This window comes from Protobothrops mucrosquamatus, unplaced genomic scaffold, assembly GCF_001527695.2.
Source record: "Protobothrops mucrosquamatus isolate PMUCROS unplaced genomic scaffold, P.Mucros_1.0 scaffold_57, whole genome shotgun sequence".
In the NCBI taxonomy this organism is placed as follows: domain Eukaryota; kingdom Metazoa; phylum Chordata; class Lepidosauria; order Squamata; family Viperidae; genus Protobothrops; species Protobothrops mucrosquamatus.
In genome coordinates, this window is record NW_015386133.1 from 335,224 (window position 1) to 351,846 (window position 16,623).

The window sequence follows — 16,623 nt, forward strand, 5'->3', positions numbered from 1 at the left end:
CTGACTAATTCAAAACAAGATTCCAGATTCTCCATATAAACAAAGAATAATAATGATCAAAGAGTAACAGTCAAAAGCAAAATCATAAACCCAAGCCATTCACATCACAATTATCTTAAATGAAAGTTATTGTTCTGCTAATCCCAAGAACAGCTTGCAAGGGGAGATTTGAGTCCTTCTTTAATAATGTGAAGTTAATACACAGTGCTCTTGTAATTATCTTTGTCAGAAAACCCTGGTTAATCTGCATGTTTAGCAGAAAAGGACCAAATCAAAAAATGATCTGATTTAGAACACTTGATGTTTGTTTATCAATTGTTTACATAAAAAAGGTGAAACAGTTAAATGCAATCCAGGTGCAAAAAATGGAAGTAGATATATAACTAGATTCCTCTACCTTGTGAGTTTATTAACCCATGTCCAGAGGTTTAATACAGAAACGCATTTTTCCATTTCCCTTTGTGTGATAAGACATCTTGAGTGCCACCAGATTTTAGTATTAATGGATTCCATGAGAGCTAAGAATAACTTTGTCAGGGAATTGCAGCTTCACGGCTGATATCAACATGTCTCAAAGATGAACTACAGAGCTGGCAGGTTCATTTCCTCAGGCACCCAAAGCAAAAGCTGCTCCATGGAGGACGAGCGTGTTCTGTTTGTAAAAAACAAATGACCCTTTTGGTCTGGTGTGTTCCACTTGTACTTGAGATTTCTGTCATTAATGCAGATAAAAAGGAGAGAGTTAATGTATATCTCAGCTAATGTAAAATTTACGTTTAATTTTGAAACAGGAATAAAGTTGAATCTACAGTATGTTACTTGTGTAAATACCACAGGTAGTACTGCAGGCAAAGAAAAGGAGAACAGCTAAGCAAGTTGCTTCCACTGTACTGGATCCTTGTGGAATATAATGAAATGATTGATAATCAATTAAACAAGACTGCTTACTTGAAAATTAATTCCATCTTCATTGACTGTGAAGAACATAGGAGGTGGCAAATAATACCATACATTATTTCTCTTTTTGGAGATTAATGTGTACGACAAAAAACTTTTCCTTCTGTGTTTTAACTTTTCTATGTCCCCAAGCCTTCTACCAATAAGAATTAAGTTTTTTTTAATGCTATTTCACTCTGTGTACGAGAATGAAATAACTTGTAGTTACCTGAAGACAGGAATAATTTTACACATAGATGTTATCCACCATATAAGAAAAGAAAAAGAGAAGAGAAAAAAGAAACGGAAAAGCAGAGCACAATGAACAGGTTGAACAGGTTAAATATTGTAAATAGTTTTGTTATATGTATGCCATTTTTCTAGTAATCTATGCCTCACTGAAAATTCCAGGGATTAAAAAAAGAGCATAGCCCCAGGTTTTCATGGATGCTATTCTTTAACTTATGTTTGACTGAATTTAGTATTCTATTTAACTATATATTTTTAAATCTTCCCAAAACAAAATATATACATGTGAAATGGAAAGGAATGGACAATATAGAAGTTCTACTAGACAGAGACGTTTGTGTGATGTGTTAAAAGGAAGGGTAGGAAACAGAACCATCCACAACTCCTTAGAAGAATGGGACTCTGAGGTCTTGCAGTCCACATGGAGGAACATTCAGGTCACACTCACCACTATAGATGGGCATGGCAGGGAACAGATGACAGAATGCATAATTCCTGACTGTCTATTTTATGGGTGTCAAACTCGCCGTGTCACGTGAGGTATCACGACGTATCGCGACTTTTTTTGCATTGCTGGAGCTGGGGTGGGCACGGTCTCCGTACGATACAACTGGACTGCAGGCCGGCAGTTCGACACCCCTGGTCTATTTAAACTGCTATCTATTGAAAGATCTCTAATTTTCTAGCAAAGTGGGAAAGGACATACGGTAGATGTTGGGCTATATACAGACAGTATGGCAAAGGACCAGACTGAGACATGCTATGTTTTTCATGGGACTGTCCAAGGTCCTGAAGAACCTGCTTAGCCATTCCTACATCCAAGGTCTTTCTCTTTCTCCTCCTCGACTGCCAGTCTGCCACATGGGCTGTCACTGCCAAGCCTTGCCCTGATTGTTTGCTTAGTATGAGACAATTGTTTGGGATAACTTTCTGAAGTGCCTACTTTTTTGCGGTGCTGACTTGGATAGATAGAATTTGCAGATGAATCTTAACTCCTCTCTTGGTAGTGAATGATCATACTATCTGGATCATGAACCATTATTTTAGCATCCTCATTGAGTTCCTTTATTTCTGACTGATATCTTATGAATTCTTGTGCCAGAAACAAGGGGCTGTGACAAGGAACCAGGATATCTATTCCTCTTGCCCAATAATTGAGCAAATAGCAGTGGGGATAGTGCTACAACAATGGGAGTTTGGGAAGTGAGTTGAATGGTTACCAAATCTATATTGACTCTGAATGGTGTACAAGGAATAACAACCACCATTTCAATATGACTTTGGTAATAGCTTATCTTGCATATTCAGCTGTTCTGTATCTATTTCATTTCATTGGAGGACTAATTATATGGTTCATATTACAGACTCTGATTAAGGAAAAATGTTTTGACTAACATACAGGGCATTTTGGGTTACAATGCTTTCCTTTTTGTTAGAATAATTTGAAAAGGAATAATTCAGAAGTAAGATGGCAGGTGTGACCATGTGAAATCCCAACTCTTTGAAATGTCTGTGAGAGCCTTTTAAAAGGTTCAGGGTTTGATCATGTCTTATCTGCCTGACATTTTGACACCTCCTTTGTACGCTGCTGCTTACTGTTGCTAAACTTCATAAATTTCTGGGTTTACTCAATATAGTGGACTAAACTGGCCCAAGCAAGTATGTTGTGGAAACTTATCCATAACAACCTGATTTGGTTTTGAGTTCATGTATTGTACAAATTTAACCAGAGACTTGTTCTGATCCCCAGTGTTTAGCCTAAGATGATGCTATGATGGTCTCCCCCAAAACCAGTTTTTATTACTATTTCCCTTCAATGCCAGCCAGTGTACTAGTGGTGGTAGCTCAAAATATCTGGGGAGATCCAGATTAAGAAAATTGTTGAATAGGTTTTCTTTCAGGAAACTATATATTTGGTGTTGATTGGATGGTGTAACTTTTATTAATCTCAGAGCCTTATCATGCCTTGGGATGTCCTGTGTTAAACCTGCTCAAAATATGAAGTTCCCCAAATATGTTGGGGACAACTTCCACTGTGGGGTCATTGAATTCACTTTGAGGAAGCCTGAAAACTGAATGTCACGAAAAACAGAAATTAGAAATCTTTCTGGGGGTGTCGTGAGGCAGCCCAAAACTTATTCTGCTTTTCTGCTGCAGACATGTGCTATTCTTTATGTAGGAAGGATCGAGGATGGAATCTATTCAGCCGGGTGAATCTATCCAGGGCTGCTAAAGGCCAGGGTCGCGGTGTAACCATTAGCCCCTGCGTGCCCAGCGCTTCGTGTTTGGGGCGGCTGCGAGCTCTGCCCGCCTTCCCACAAAGCCGGAGCGTGGGGGAAGAAGCGGAGCGCCCCCCCCCCCCCAAAGTCCAGCGGGTCCTTGCTCAGAGAGGCTCCGACGCGGAGTGAAATCTGTCCTGGCAGCAAGCGGGGCGGGGAGGGGCGGAGAGAAAAGGGTGATCGGATTGCGGGCAAATAGGTGGCAATTAATTATCCGGGATTGGGAACCGGTTGCTGCTCCGCGCGCCCGCCCGCGCCCCCCCTTCGCCATCGCTCCCCACGTTCCCCCTCTGATTGGATCCAGGCGCCGATGAGCGCGGGATATAAAGCTCCGGCCCGAGAGCCTCTTCCCCCTTCCCAACCGGCGGCGGCAGCATGACGGGCCGCGAGGAGCTCTCGGAGGGCAAAGCCAAGGGAAGCGCGCTGGCGCCCAGCAGCGCCTGTGGCCACGAGAAGGCGCGCTTGGGGGGCCCGGCCGGCGGCGGCGGCTTGCGCTCCAAGGGCTTCGCCATCACAGACCTCCTGGGCTTGGAGGCGGAGCTGCAGCCGCCAGCCTGCTCGAGTTGCGAAGGCGGCGGGCCAGCTGCGGGGCGAGGAGGAGGAGGAGGAGGAGGCCCTCCCTTGCCGCTGGGCTTGGGCTTCCTGTGCAGTTTTGCCACCCAGCAGCACGCGGGGGCGCCTCGTCTCCTGCCCGCGCACCTCCCCTTCCTCCAGCCTCGCTCGGAGCACCAGCACCAGCACCCCCGGTACGGGCCGGAAGCCGAGAAGCCCAAGTTGACCATCTCCGGTAAGCGACTCCGCCTCTGCCTTGGGTCTCACGCTGGCGGAGAAAGCAACTTGCCGAGCAACTTTGCAGCCCTGATTCCCCAACCAGGCGCCCTGCCCGTAAGTCGGTGGGAGCCAACACCTTCGGAGGGACCTGTTGGGGACAACTATTTCACAGTAGCTGGAGAGAATCGGTTTCTTCTCCCCACACCGCGGGTTGAGAAAAAACCCTGCGGGATCAAATAATGATGATCTACTGTTCTTTATTTGCAGCCTCTAGTAAGCATAGTGGTTGGCAGCCTAGGGCCAGTTTCCCTGGTGTCTGATGAAGGGCTCTGTCCTGCCTGAAGCCTCATGGCTCACTCGATTGGTTAGCTTTTAAAGTGCCACAAGGCTCTTCTTGATGTGATTTTGGATACCACATCACTACATTCCAAAATTTCGTTTAGAGACCCTATTTTATGGCACCATAAAGGCCAAATAAATCCATGGCATAAGTATATGTTTGCATGAGGCAAAAGAAGGCATACAGGCTCTGGCAAACAAACATGGATATTTTCCAGAAGAATACTATACATCTTCCATGCTTTTTAGATGGTGTCCTTTGCTGCTACTGCTGCAAAAAAATATCTTTTTCAGTATTTAATGTACATGGGAATTTAATTCATAAATTCCACAATAAATGGATATATCTCACATGTAAAAGTAAAAGGAGTGCTTTTTAAATGCTTAAATAATGTGTGCCTTTAAAAACAGTATGAATTATGCAACCTGCTACATACTTGCTGCATACCTGAGATAGTGGCATTGAGGTCCCCTGTTGATTCCTGTGATTCGTAGGCCTGTTAATAATGCCTGCTGTGCTCATAAAAGTGTGGCTAGCTTCTCTGAACTCTGCCCTTCTGTCTTAGACCTTTTCCCACTGATAAAATTTTATTTACTTATTCTTGAATCAGCAGGGGAAAAAATCTGCCATTACCAATCCAAATCCCTGCCTCTGTTGCCTCTGTTTTCTGTCACTGCTAAACACCTCACTTGCCACTAGAGTGACAAAACTCAATAGATTTTTTTGATGTTATCCTACCTAGGACTATGTCAGAATGGGGTGTGGGAATAACTATAGGTAGTCTTCCAGTTATGTCCATTAAGTGACTGTTCAAAATTATAATGGGCTGAAAGATGGACTCACAACCAGTCCTCAAAGTGCTAGTCATCACAGCACCCCCAAAATCATGTGATCAAAATTCAGGTCAGCCCACATTTATGACTGTTGACTCCCCAATGCCTGTCTGCTATACCCACTTCTTCACCTGTAGTACCCACCTTTATTCCCTAATGCCCACCTATAGCAGATTCCTGCTCATGGCATCTGCCCACACTCTCTTGCGTCCACTCATAGCACCTACCTCCCTGTGGCTAGTGCTCACCCGTAACTCTAACCCACCAACCTGCATGCCTGGGATTCCTGCCTCTTCCTGCTTAACAACCCAGTTCTGCGGATACAAAGGCAACTGCGACTGCTTGAATTGCTGCTACTCAGTGATGCAGTCATATGACATCATGCTTTACAACTGCCTTAAATTCCAGTTTCGACTGCCATTTTAATCTGAGGTCTACCTGTATTTTAAAGTAATGCTGGAGTAAAATTTACTGTCCCCCTTGCTGATTCCTGTTTTGCTTCTGTTGCATGTGATAATATTTGTAATTGTGTATCAGGCAAGATGATCAATTTTTGCCTTACAACAAATCACTAAACGGGAAAAATCAGATTACTGCAGCAAGATTGGAGGGGGTCTGACTTCAAAACTGTACATCAACTTCTCTAGGCTGGTTTGTCTGCCTTTCTTTCCATACCCCCTTTGGGCATTTCCCAGCTGAAAATAATGCAAAATGAAGAAACATATGGAAAGACATCAGAGCAAAAATTACCCAAGGAAGAGGAAGACAGACCTTGTCCTGTTTTGCAACTGGCTAGGTCTGGTCTAGCGGATAACAAAAATTGACAAGCTGCTGAATAAGCAGCTCCATCATTTCATGGGAAGAGGGGAAGAGATTGAAACTGACAAATACGCGGAAACTGGCAAACAAATAACAAAAATTCAGTGCAACACTCATTATTTTGAGGACACTGAAATCTGGAAAAGTGGGTTTGCTGCATCTTAAGATAAATATGTATTTCAGAATATACTGTTAAAACAAAGTGCTTAAAAACACCCCCTGTTCTTCCCCAAATAAAAGAGTTCTCTAGTCTGAGGCAAAATTGAGCTACATAAAAATATGGAATGAGGACAGTAATCGGTATAAAAGGATTTCGAGAAACAAACAGCTAATAGAGGAGGAAAAAAGTCCCAAGAAAATAATAGCTACCAGACAGAGGAAAGATCATTACCATATTTTTCATTATTTCCAAAGTACACATTTGGTTACACCTACAATAAGTCAGTTCATCTCAAAGCATTACACACACACTGGAGCTGTGCTGGTTATAGTGTTTGGGGAAAAATAGTGCTTGCATATGGGTATGTCTAGTGATAATTTAAATCTGTTTCACTCATAGCTAGAGACAAGGTTAATGTGTTGTCTGGGTATGATTGTATCATGGTAAACTGTAAGCGGGAACGAGATCTAAGAGAAGCATTTTAAATTTATAATTCCTGTCCTGTGTTTTAGGCCAAGAAATATGGCCTTCACCATAGCCAGAGGATGAGCTTGGTAGTTTGAACAGGGATTTCAAGGTGCTGCTGCTTGTATCTATTAAATGTAGCTCTAAGTATCTTTTCCCCCCATTGGTGCTATCTAAAATTATGGAGATATGTGTCTTCTGAAGTATGAAGGCAATAAAGGTGATAAACAGTCTGAGGCAAGAGGAATGGACCTTGCTTTTGAGTGACTATAGTCAACACCTACCATTTTGAAATTAATAAAACAATCTTGGTCAGGTTGGAAGCAATGCCCATTGAGTTCAATTGAATCTGTGTACTCAGGAAAACATGCACATAGTTCACAGGCCAAGTTTCTAGAAGAATATTTCCACGACAAACTTGATCTTCAGTGCATATGAGTATGTGTTTGAGAAATTAATGACTTGTTCCACCAATTTCTGCACTATCATTCTTAAGCCACTTCATATGATCTCACATGTCTGCAGGTGGTCAACTCTGTACGTAATCTAGAGTTCATTTCCAACACTAGTCCCTTTTGACAAAGAAGTCAATTCCTGACAATAAAAATACACAAGGAGATGTTTAGGATTTGGATAGTGAAAAACTACATGTTCAAAGACTCTGTCCCTCTCTCTTTCTCCTTCACAAATTTCAGGGCTTAGTACTGAAAATTAGATCTAGTCTAGAATCAATTTGATATACAGCAACTCTGTAGAACATAAGGTAGAACAAAGATCTAAATTACCCAGTTTTCTATAAATATCCATGGAAAGTCTACAAGCAGGACATGAGCCCAGTGGCTTCTTCCTGCTATTGTTTCCCAGCAGCTGGTGTTCAGAAACAGTTTATTATTATTCATTTGATTTGTGCTCTTACCTTTTTTTACTGCCAACTCAAAGTGGTTAATTAAAAACAAGTTTCTCTGATACTGAGAGTAAGATATAGCTATTATATTCATTAGCCATTGATAGCCTTATCTCATCCGCAATCTATTTAGCTTTGATCTCCCACACTACATCTTATGTAGCAAACTTCATAACTTTCTGAACAGCAAGATATTTACATATAATAATAATAATAATAATAATAATAATAATAATAATAATAATAATAATAATAATAATAATAATAATAATAAAGTTGGAAGGTACCTTGGAGGTCATCTAGTCCAACCCCCTGCTCAGACAGGAAACCCTATACCATTTCAGACAAATGGCTGTCCAGTCTCTTCTTAAAAACCTCCAGTGTTGGAGCATTCACCGCTTCTGGAGGCAGGTTGTTCCACTGGTCAATTGTTCTGTCAGAGAACATATATATACATTTTCCCATATGGGTGGTGTAAATATATTTACACAAGTTCATCAGAGGGCAATTCTAAGGAGAAGGTTTTTATGAAAGACTTGTGGATATGGAGATATGTGAAAATATTCAACTTAAAAGAATCAATGGGATGAGTAAATTAGGAGCATTCGTGCAGGAGACAATGGATTAAAATATGTTGATTTATATTTTGGTAATTAGTCTTGTAGATATTAAATATTTACACCAGAATTTGGAAATTATATTTTTTTGCCTCATGCATCCTATCTTCCCATGTTCCTTGTCAAACATCTGCAATAGGCATGTCGGTTCTTCTGGAGGAATAGTGGTATGCCAGATATTTAGGAAAAATTCAAACAAATTCAAATTCCATTATGTTATGGAACTCACCACTGAAAAATTTAGGCCATCACAGAGAAATTAAAGGGTGCATGTATGAAGAAAAGAGAATACTAAGATACTACTGAGTTTTGAAATTATTACATTAGAGACAGATCTTTGTCTTTGGTTTGGTAAAACCTGTAGGCATATATTGAAGAGAAACCAGTTATGGATTAAAGAGAACTCAGGTGTAAATAGTTGCATTAAAGGGAACGATCATTTTCATATCATCTCTGATTTTGAATATCTTTATTCTTTCGTTAATATGAAAAAGCAAAGGATGATATCCTTGCTGTGCTTAGGGATGGTTCTTGGAGGGATCAGCATGGCTCACTCTATTTTCTTCTCCTTTTTCTTGATCTTTTGGTAGACTGGTTGGATTGCCTCCAACTTTGCTCCTACACTAGCTTTGCAGAAATTGGCTCATTTATTCTAGCTGTTCTCCTGATGCTGAACAGCCAAACTTTCTGGCAGTACTCCTTACTCCCTAAATATTGGCTGAGAAATTTGGGAAGTCGAAGTCCATATATCTTAAAGGTATGGGGGTTGAAAAACACTGCCCTCTCCTTTTTCCTAAGGATGGACATGGGTAGAGTTGGCTGACCTATATTCCTAACGACTGACTGGGAAGAGAGTTTTAATCAGTGCTGGCTACTTGCCAATCCTGGTTGCTGTCCAAGATGAACTTTGTTTCTTAGTTATTGCTATATCAGGAATGATGAAGAGATTATTAGTATGTGTGTGGTATTTTTTTATTTTTTTTGGTTTTACTGCTGAATGCTTGTTAGATTTTTTAAAACTGTGAATTTAAAAAACAACAACAACTTAATTTAATTGTGATCCTGATTCATTTGTCTAAGAAAAAGGAAAACTGAGAAATATTTTTAAAAGTAGGGCTATAGAAGGAAAACAAGAATATATAAAATAATCCTACTGTATGGACCAATGCTTATAGTGAAAAAAAGATTTGACACATCTCTTCTCCCCTGCCCCTTCTCCTCCCCCGCTGTCCACCAACATCTTCAACAGATGAAGATAGTTTATCAGGAGAAAAGAACAACCTGAAGACATCTGACTCTCAGATCAAGAGAAAGAAACGGCGGCACAGGTACAAAAAGCAACTCATGCTGGATATATGGGGATACAGCTGCAATATTTTCTGTATTAGCATTAGGATATGTTGCATTAATATTCCAAAAATTATTATAATAGCTTTATAATATATGATTGCATTGACTTCTGGGGTGGCTGTGGCTGTGAGCAATAGAGTTATGAATGTGAAAGGCAGGGGGAAATATGGTGGGAGACAGGGAGTGGGCTGCTCTCAGGGAATGCGAGACAGTTCACATTCCAGCTCATTTTGCGGTCTCAATCCTGGTACCCTTTCAGCAGGCCGTAAATGCCAGGTCAGCCCATAAGAAGTCCCACATAATGATTTAATCATTGATAAGAGGGCCAACCTGGCTTGTATTACCAAAACTGTAGGGTCCAAAAGGCGGACAATCCTTTTGGAGATATGCCCCGCTGGGTTTGGGGTATGGCATCAGGCAAAGCTGTAGGGCAGGGATGGGGGTGTGATGATTATCATCTGGGAATCTTACAGCTTTAAAGGGTGCTGGACCCACAGGTCACTGGATGTGAGGCCCTGTTCACGAAATTGAGCCCTAGAGATTGGTTGGGATTCACCAGTCTCCCTGCTGTATAGCAACGTCCCTGCCTGAGCAAATTGACTTCATTTCTTGGTTGGCAGTAGAATTCCCCAGACCTCTGGTTCTAGGGAACTTCAATCCACCTTCCCTGCACGGAGGATCTTAGGTAACTCTGGAATTCATGGTTACCAAGATGACTGTGGGCTTATCCCAGATCATCCAGAACCAAACATAGAACAGCGGTTATACACCAGATGTGCTGTTCCTGTCACATAGTGCAGTGGCTATGTGAGCTGAAATTGGGGGAGCTCTAGATGTCGTCTTCGTCATGGTCAGATCACACCCTGATTTCTATGTGATTTTCTAGTGCCACTGCAGGGAGGCTGGACCCATTAGATTTGTCTGTCCCCAGTTACTGATGGACCTGGATGGGTTTCAGAGGGAGCTGGGGATTGTTCCTGTTGATCTGCTGCATGATCCATCTGAAGCTGTATAGAACCACTATTAAGTCCTACCTTGTGGCATTAAGAGTGGTGAAGTGTCAGTACTTCACCCTTATTGCCTCTGCAGATAGCCGCCCCGCAGTAATAAGAACCATCTTGGGTAAGGGAGGCTTAATGAACCTCTTGCAGGAGTATGCAGAGGAATTTATTCAGAATCAGCTGGAGAAAGTAACTTGATTTGCTTGCAGATGGAACTGGCCTTGTTACAGGTTCATAGGAGATGCTTGGAAAAGAATCTTGCCCAGTTATCTGGGAACAGTTTGAACCTATTGGACTTGAGGAAGCGGATAGGTCCTTAAAACTGTGGGCTTAGCCACCTGTTCTTTAGATCCATGCCTTTACTAGCTTGTTAAAATGGGCCAGGGGAGTGTTGTGTGAGTGGGTTTCAGCAGTGGTTAACTCTTCTTTGAGTGAGGGCTTCCTTTACTTCTTAAAGAAGATTTGGTTTGCCCCTTCTCAGGAAGCCATCACTAAAGCCCACCAGAGTGAATATTTTTTGTCCCGTATCTAACCTCCAGTGTTTGGGGAAGGTGATTGAGAAGATGGTTGTAAAACAGTTTTGGAGGACCTTGGATGAACCAGATTAATTTGATCCTTTTCAGTCAGCGTTCAGACCTGGGTATAAGATTATAATGGTATTGCTCATGCTTTTGGATGATCTCTGGTGTGGGTGGGATGGGGGTTCTACATCAGTTCTTGCCCTATTTAACCTCTTGGCAGCTTTTTATACCATTGAACATGGTCTCCTTCTGGATTGGCTCAATGGAGCACACAACACCAAGGGGCACTCAGAAGAGTATGTGGAACAGTGTTGTACTAAGTCATCACTTTTCTCTCTGGTCAATTCCAGTTGGTGGTGATTGGGGAAGAGAGGTCCCACTCTTTTTAAAAAGACTGTTTTTGCTCCCTACTACAGCACTGATGTTGTTATCCCATATGGTGATGAAATGTTTGTAAGAAAACAATCAAGCTCAGTAAGCATTAAGGGCCCCCCTAGATTAAATACAACTTTTAGTTTATACATCTGGTTCTACAGGAGCATATTTCTCATTTAAGATGCTGCATTGGGCTGTTTTTTATTTTTGTCCCTATAGGACTGTGTTCACTGCCCATCAGCTGGAGGAATTGGAAAAGGCATTTAATGAAGCTCATTACCCTGATGTATATTCCAGAGAAATGTTAGCAATGAAAACTGAATTGCCTGAGGATAGAATACAGGTAGGTTGTTTTGTGTCCAGTGCCACTGGATTTGTTTGATACAATAGACAAACGTAAGGCCCGGACCCTTCCAGACGTACCTAGGTTTGACATTTCCAAGATGGTTTTACAGAAAATATTGAAGAATGTTCAGGGTTTGAAAACTTAACAGAGAGAAGGGCTGAGGTGTCTATAAGGTGTGGTCAAAATAGCAAGATGGTAGCAAGATGTGACCATGCGATCAACACTCTATTTTTATGTGTGTGTCACATGTGTGACACAGGGATTTGAATGAACCATCATGACTTTTTTGACTGTATCATGCAGACATTCCAGGAGAAGGGCTTGCTCTATAAGTAGCTGCTATTGCAACTCACATCTAGAACTGATTTTGTTTTTTTCTCTCTTTGGGAGAATTCAATTCAGAACCATTTGAAATTGACAATTATGGGTTCAGGGGAGGCTAGATGAAAGTCTCTAAGAAATTATGCTACCTTTGCAAATCTTGCCATAGTACAGAAGGCTAAGTTAAATAATCTATTGGTCATTTGACTGTTATTCAACATGAGTACAGTTTGACTGAGTAAACTTTTTAGATCTACAGAAAAATATTGGTAAGATATTAGTTGCAATCTATAACATACTTTATCTCAGGGTTTTCACATCAATCCTTTATCTCAGGGTTGACTTGAAAAATGACAAAATACAAATAGGCCTGTGAATCTAAATTTTGGAAATAGAGAATGATTGGCTACTTTTTGGTATATTTATAGAGGGAGAGGCCCACTTAAATATTAATATGCCATCATAATGAAATCCTAGAGTATGACTGTTCTTTAAAATTTTCTCATCTGAATCCTGATTTGAAAAGAGAAGCCAAACTTTCTCTATGTACATGCGGCTGTTTATTGTTTGGTACAAAACAGAGATGCACCCTCTACCCTCCAAAACTGAGTGTTTACCTGAAAATTGGCCAAAAGGGAAGTATTCAATGCATTGGGCAGGGGGGCTTTCCATCAATTGTACTGAATTAAATTACAAACGATTAAATAGTTTTTGCCATTCTCGCCCACTTTGGGGATTGCTGTTTTCTTCATACTACTCAAAAGCTTCATGTTGCCTTAGCCTGAAAAAAATATTATCAAGTCCTGTATAGAACATGGACCCTATGCATTCACTGTTCAGCAGGATTAAATTTTAGAGAAAGGAGCCTCATGAAAGTGTCTGTGGAAATTTTCAATCATCCAATCATGGTTGTCCCAAATGTGCTTTTCAAAAGGCAACCGGACTTTCTTGTTTTTTTTCCCTTGAAGACATTTCGCTTCTCACCCAAGAGTTCTCAGAATCGAAGAAGCTTCTTGGATGAGAAGCGAAACATCTTCAAGGGAAAAAAAACCAAGAAAGTCCAGTTGCCTTTTGAAAAGCACCTTTGGGACAAGCCTAATAAAAAAAAATAAGCATCAGGGTTTAGTATATTAATAGCAACAGGAAATGGAAATCAACCTATTAGTTGACTTCTCCAAGCAATATCTTCACATAAAAACCAATGAAAGGATAAGGAAAATATTGTTATTCCAGTAGGAATGAATTAGACAATTTTTTGATTTGACAAAAGGCTTATAAAATCCCTTTGTTTTATTTATGCTGACCAAGTGATCAGTAAGTTTTGTTCATCTGCCATGTTTGTTTAATATACTGTTCTCTCCCCTCCTTTCAATCCCACTCATGCACATTATTGCTAAATGTGTGTTTCTGGTTCTACTTTTGAAAGGTTTGGTTTCAAAACCGAAGAGCCAAGTGGCGGAAGCGTGAGAAATGTTGGGGCCGCAGTAGTGTGATGGCCGAATATGGTCTCTACGGTGCCATGGTGAGGCACTCCATCCCACTTCCAGAATCAATTATCAATTCTGCCAAAAGTGGAATGGTTGGTTCCTGTGCCCCTTGGCTGTTGGGTAAGCGTGTCTATAATGTTGTCAGTGTATAGGTGGTTAATATTTGACTACATGGAAAAATGACTAAGTACTATTGTTTCCCATTGAAAGTATCCTTTTCCTTCTTTCACACAGGCTAAATTGATGACTAGCAGTAGAATGACTCTTTAAAACGTTGCACTTGGTAACATCATTACAGAGGTTATTAAATCTGCCTTCTAATACTAATGGAGGGTAGCGGGTCTTCTCTTAACAAGAATCCTATATTGTGTCTGTACAAATAGTCTTTGACTTATGACCATTTGTTTAGCAACAAGGACAGCACTGAATAAAGAGGCTCGTAACTGATCCTTACACTTACAACGGTCATAACATCCCTGCAGTCCTGTGATCATGATTTCGGGTGCTTGGCCACCATCATGCATTTACAATAGTCACAGCGTCTCAATTGCAAGTCGCAATTGCCTGATGTCTTGCTTATTAACTGTGATTCACTTAACAACCATACCGCAAAAGGTTAAAAATCAGGTGCGGTCACATTATGCTTCACTTAACAACCTTGCTGCTTAATGATGAATTTTCTGGTCGGTATTGTGGTCGTAAATTGAGGATGACCTGTGTGTGTATGATTGTAGTAGTTAACTGTGCACATATCTGTGCATGTGAGTGCCTATTCAATATATACATAACACACACACACACGTGTCTGTGCAAAAGCACATGCAGACACAACACACATATTTTAAATTTCTTACTTTCTGCCTATAGCTACCCATAACATTTTCTGTTCTAAGAAAGCTAAATTTTTGTGAGTAGTGGAATTTGGTATTTCTTACCATTCATATAATCTGACATGCAGTTTTCAGGTTTGAGAAACATTAACTGATCTTCATAATTTAATATAAATGTAGTGTGAGATACAGAACCATGGATGTATGTATGCATTATTTTTTTATTCCACTGGTATTACTTTTATAAGTAACTCAAGATGGCAAGCCTACATAATACTCTTTTCTCCTGCTGTTTTCCCCACAACAACCACCTTGTGAGGTGGGTTGGGTGAGAGAGAGCTTCCATAGCTTAAACTGATATTCATAGCCAGAAGACCTCCCCTCCTGAAAACTGATATTTTAGCTTTCACACAAAACTAGATCTGTTCATCCATGAGAAACAGAAACTACTGCATTTATTTCGTGTCTCTTCTAGTGTGGTTGGTGCCAATCCATTTATGGGTCCGAAAAAAAGGGAGCAAAAAGGAATTTTTCTTTCCCTGTTTCTCAGTATTACAACAAGTGGCCCAGGAATTGAATTACTGCATAATTGCATTGATCTATTGGGTGTACAGGATGATTGTATAATAAAACTGAATTTTTATTTCTTTTAGGAATGCATAAAAAATCAATAAATATTATAAGAAAGCCTGAAAACGAGGAAAAAGGAAATGGCAGCTGGAAATCTGAATATCCTGAGGAGGAATTCAAAATTAAGCAGACAGAATATGAACAAAACCCCACTAATAAATTAATCTCAATGGACAGTTCAGAAGATATTGCAATTGATCTCTCTAGTACGGCAAAACAGGAAAAGAAGATCAGCAATCTGAGTTTTGGTGGGAGCCCACAGCCCAAAATGAAAGATGCTGAACACTAAGGACCTGAAGGGGCAACACGACACATTTAAATTGGCCTCTTAAATTGGCCTCAATGGTCTGGCAAAATATGAGTATTATTGCTCTATGCTTATTTATTAGTTTTTTTTCAAGTGACTCATTCATTTTACGTGCAAAGGGGACTTTCTGAGGTGGGATATATCCAAGATATAATTTATTTTTACAAATTGAAAGTTGTATATTTGTAAAGAAGATAATTTGCTGTAGCTGGATATTTTTTCTTTATATATCTCACTAAGTCACCTTTCACCCAAAGTCTAAAAATAGCATTTGGTTCCATTTTTGGCAGAGAGGCAAATAAGTACCCAATCATTTAATGAATCTCACTCCATCAAGTAAATAGAATTATCAATGAAAACAATATGCAATATATTTCTGCTAAACTAAACCAAAGTAGAAAATTATAAAAAGATTTGATTTTTCCCCAGAAATGATCATTCTCCTTACCTGTGTATGGATATTTAATAATGAAGGATAAATTGGAATACTTATGTGATAAAGCAAATAATAAGAAAGACTTTTCTGAAATTATCTGATACCCTCCTGATGCGTTGGAAACACAATTCCAATTCTCTACCAGCTTGGAAATTCAGATAAACCCCTCCTGATAGTCATTTGCAGTGGACTTAGAAGCATGTCTGGCTTCAGCTGGTTTAACAGTGGCAAAAGTAGCAGAAACAGAAGCAGAAGCTACTTTCTCTGTCTTCTTCATTAAAATGCTAATATACATTGGATAAAGAAACAGATCTCTGTGTGAAAATATTTATTAATAATAAATATCATTTAATTTCAAGTATCTTTTTGCACTAGACTCCAGTTGGAGAAACTCAGGTTTCTTGTAAAATGTAAAGTAGTTCCTATAAACTTTATGTCTGGCTATTTCTACTATATTGTAAAAGCAATATTTATTAGTGCAGTTAGATGTCTCATATGTACAGTATACGTGATATACAGAACAAGGGAAATGAAGAACCTTGATGAAAATTTGCTAATAGCAACCAAGAACTTATTGTGCTTGACAGATCTGCACAGAAAGTTGTAAATTGCTGATACTGTTCTGATTTAATGTTGATCAGAACCC

At 40.1% G+C, this 16,623-nt stretch overlaps 1 protein-coding gene across 1 annotated transcript; it reads left to right on the forward strand.

Annotated features, from left to right (window-relative positions):
• The first annotated feature begins 3,839 nt into the window (after nucleotides 1–3,839).
• VSX1 (visual system homeobox 1) lies at nucleotides 3,840–15,523 on the forward strand. The gene is made up of 5 exons (XM_015812042.1): nucleotides 3,840–4,251; nucleotides 9,623–9,701; nucleotides 11,840–11,963; nucleotides 13,714–13,894; nucleotides 15,258–15,523. The coding sequence occupies exons 1-5, from the start codon at nucleotides 3,840–3,842 to the stop codon at nucleotides 15,521–15,523; spliced, it is 1,062 nt and encodes a 353-aa protein (XP_015667528.1).
• Nucleotides 15,524–16,623: the final 1,100 nt, after the last annotated feature.

Bases quoted from the DNA above. Each gene is read 5' to 3' on its own strand.
- VSX1 (XM_015812042.1), top strand. From the start codon at position 3,840: ATGACGGGCCGCGAGGAGCTCTCGGAGGGCAAAGCCAAGGGAAGCGCG. The intron at 4,252-9,622 runs GTAAGCGACTCC...CATCTTCAACAG, and splicing joins GCCCAAGTTGACCATCTCCG to ATGAAGATAGTTTATCAGGA. The intron at 13,895-15,257 runs GTAAGCGTGTCT...TATTTCTTTTAG, and splicing joins CTGTGCCCCTTGGCTGTTGG to GAATGCATAAAAAATCAATA.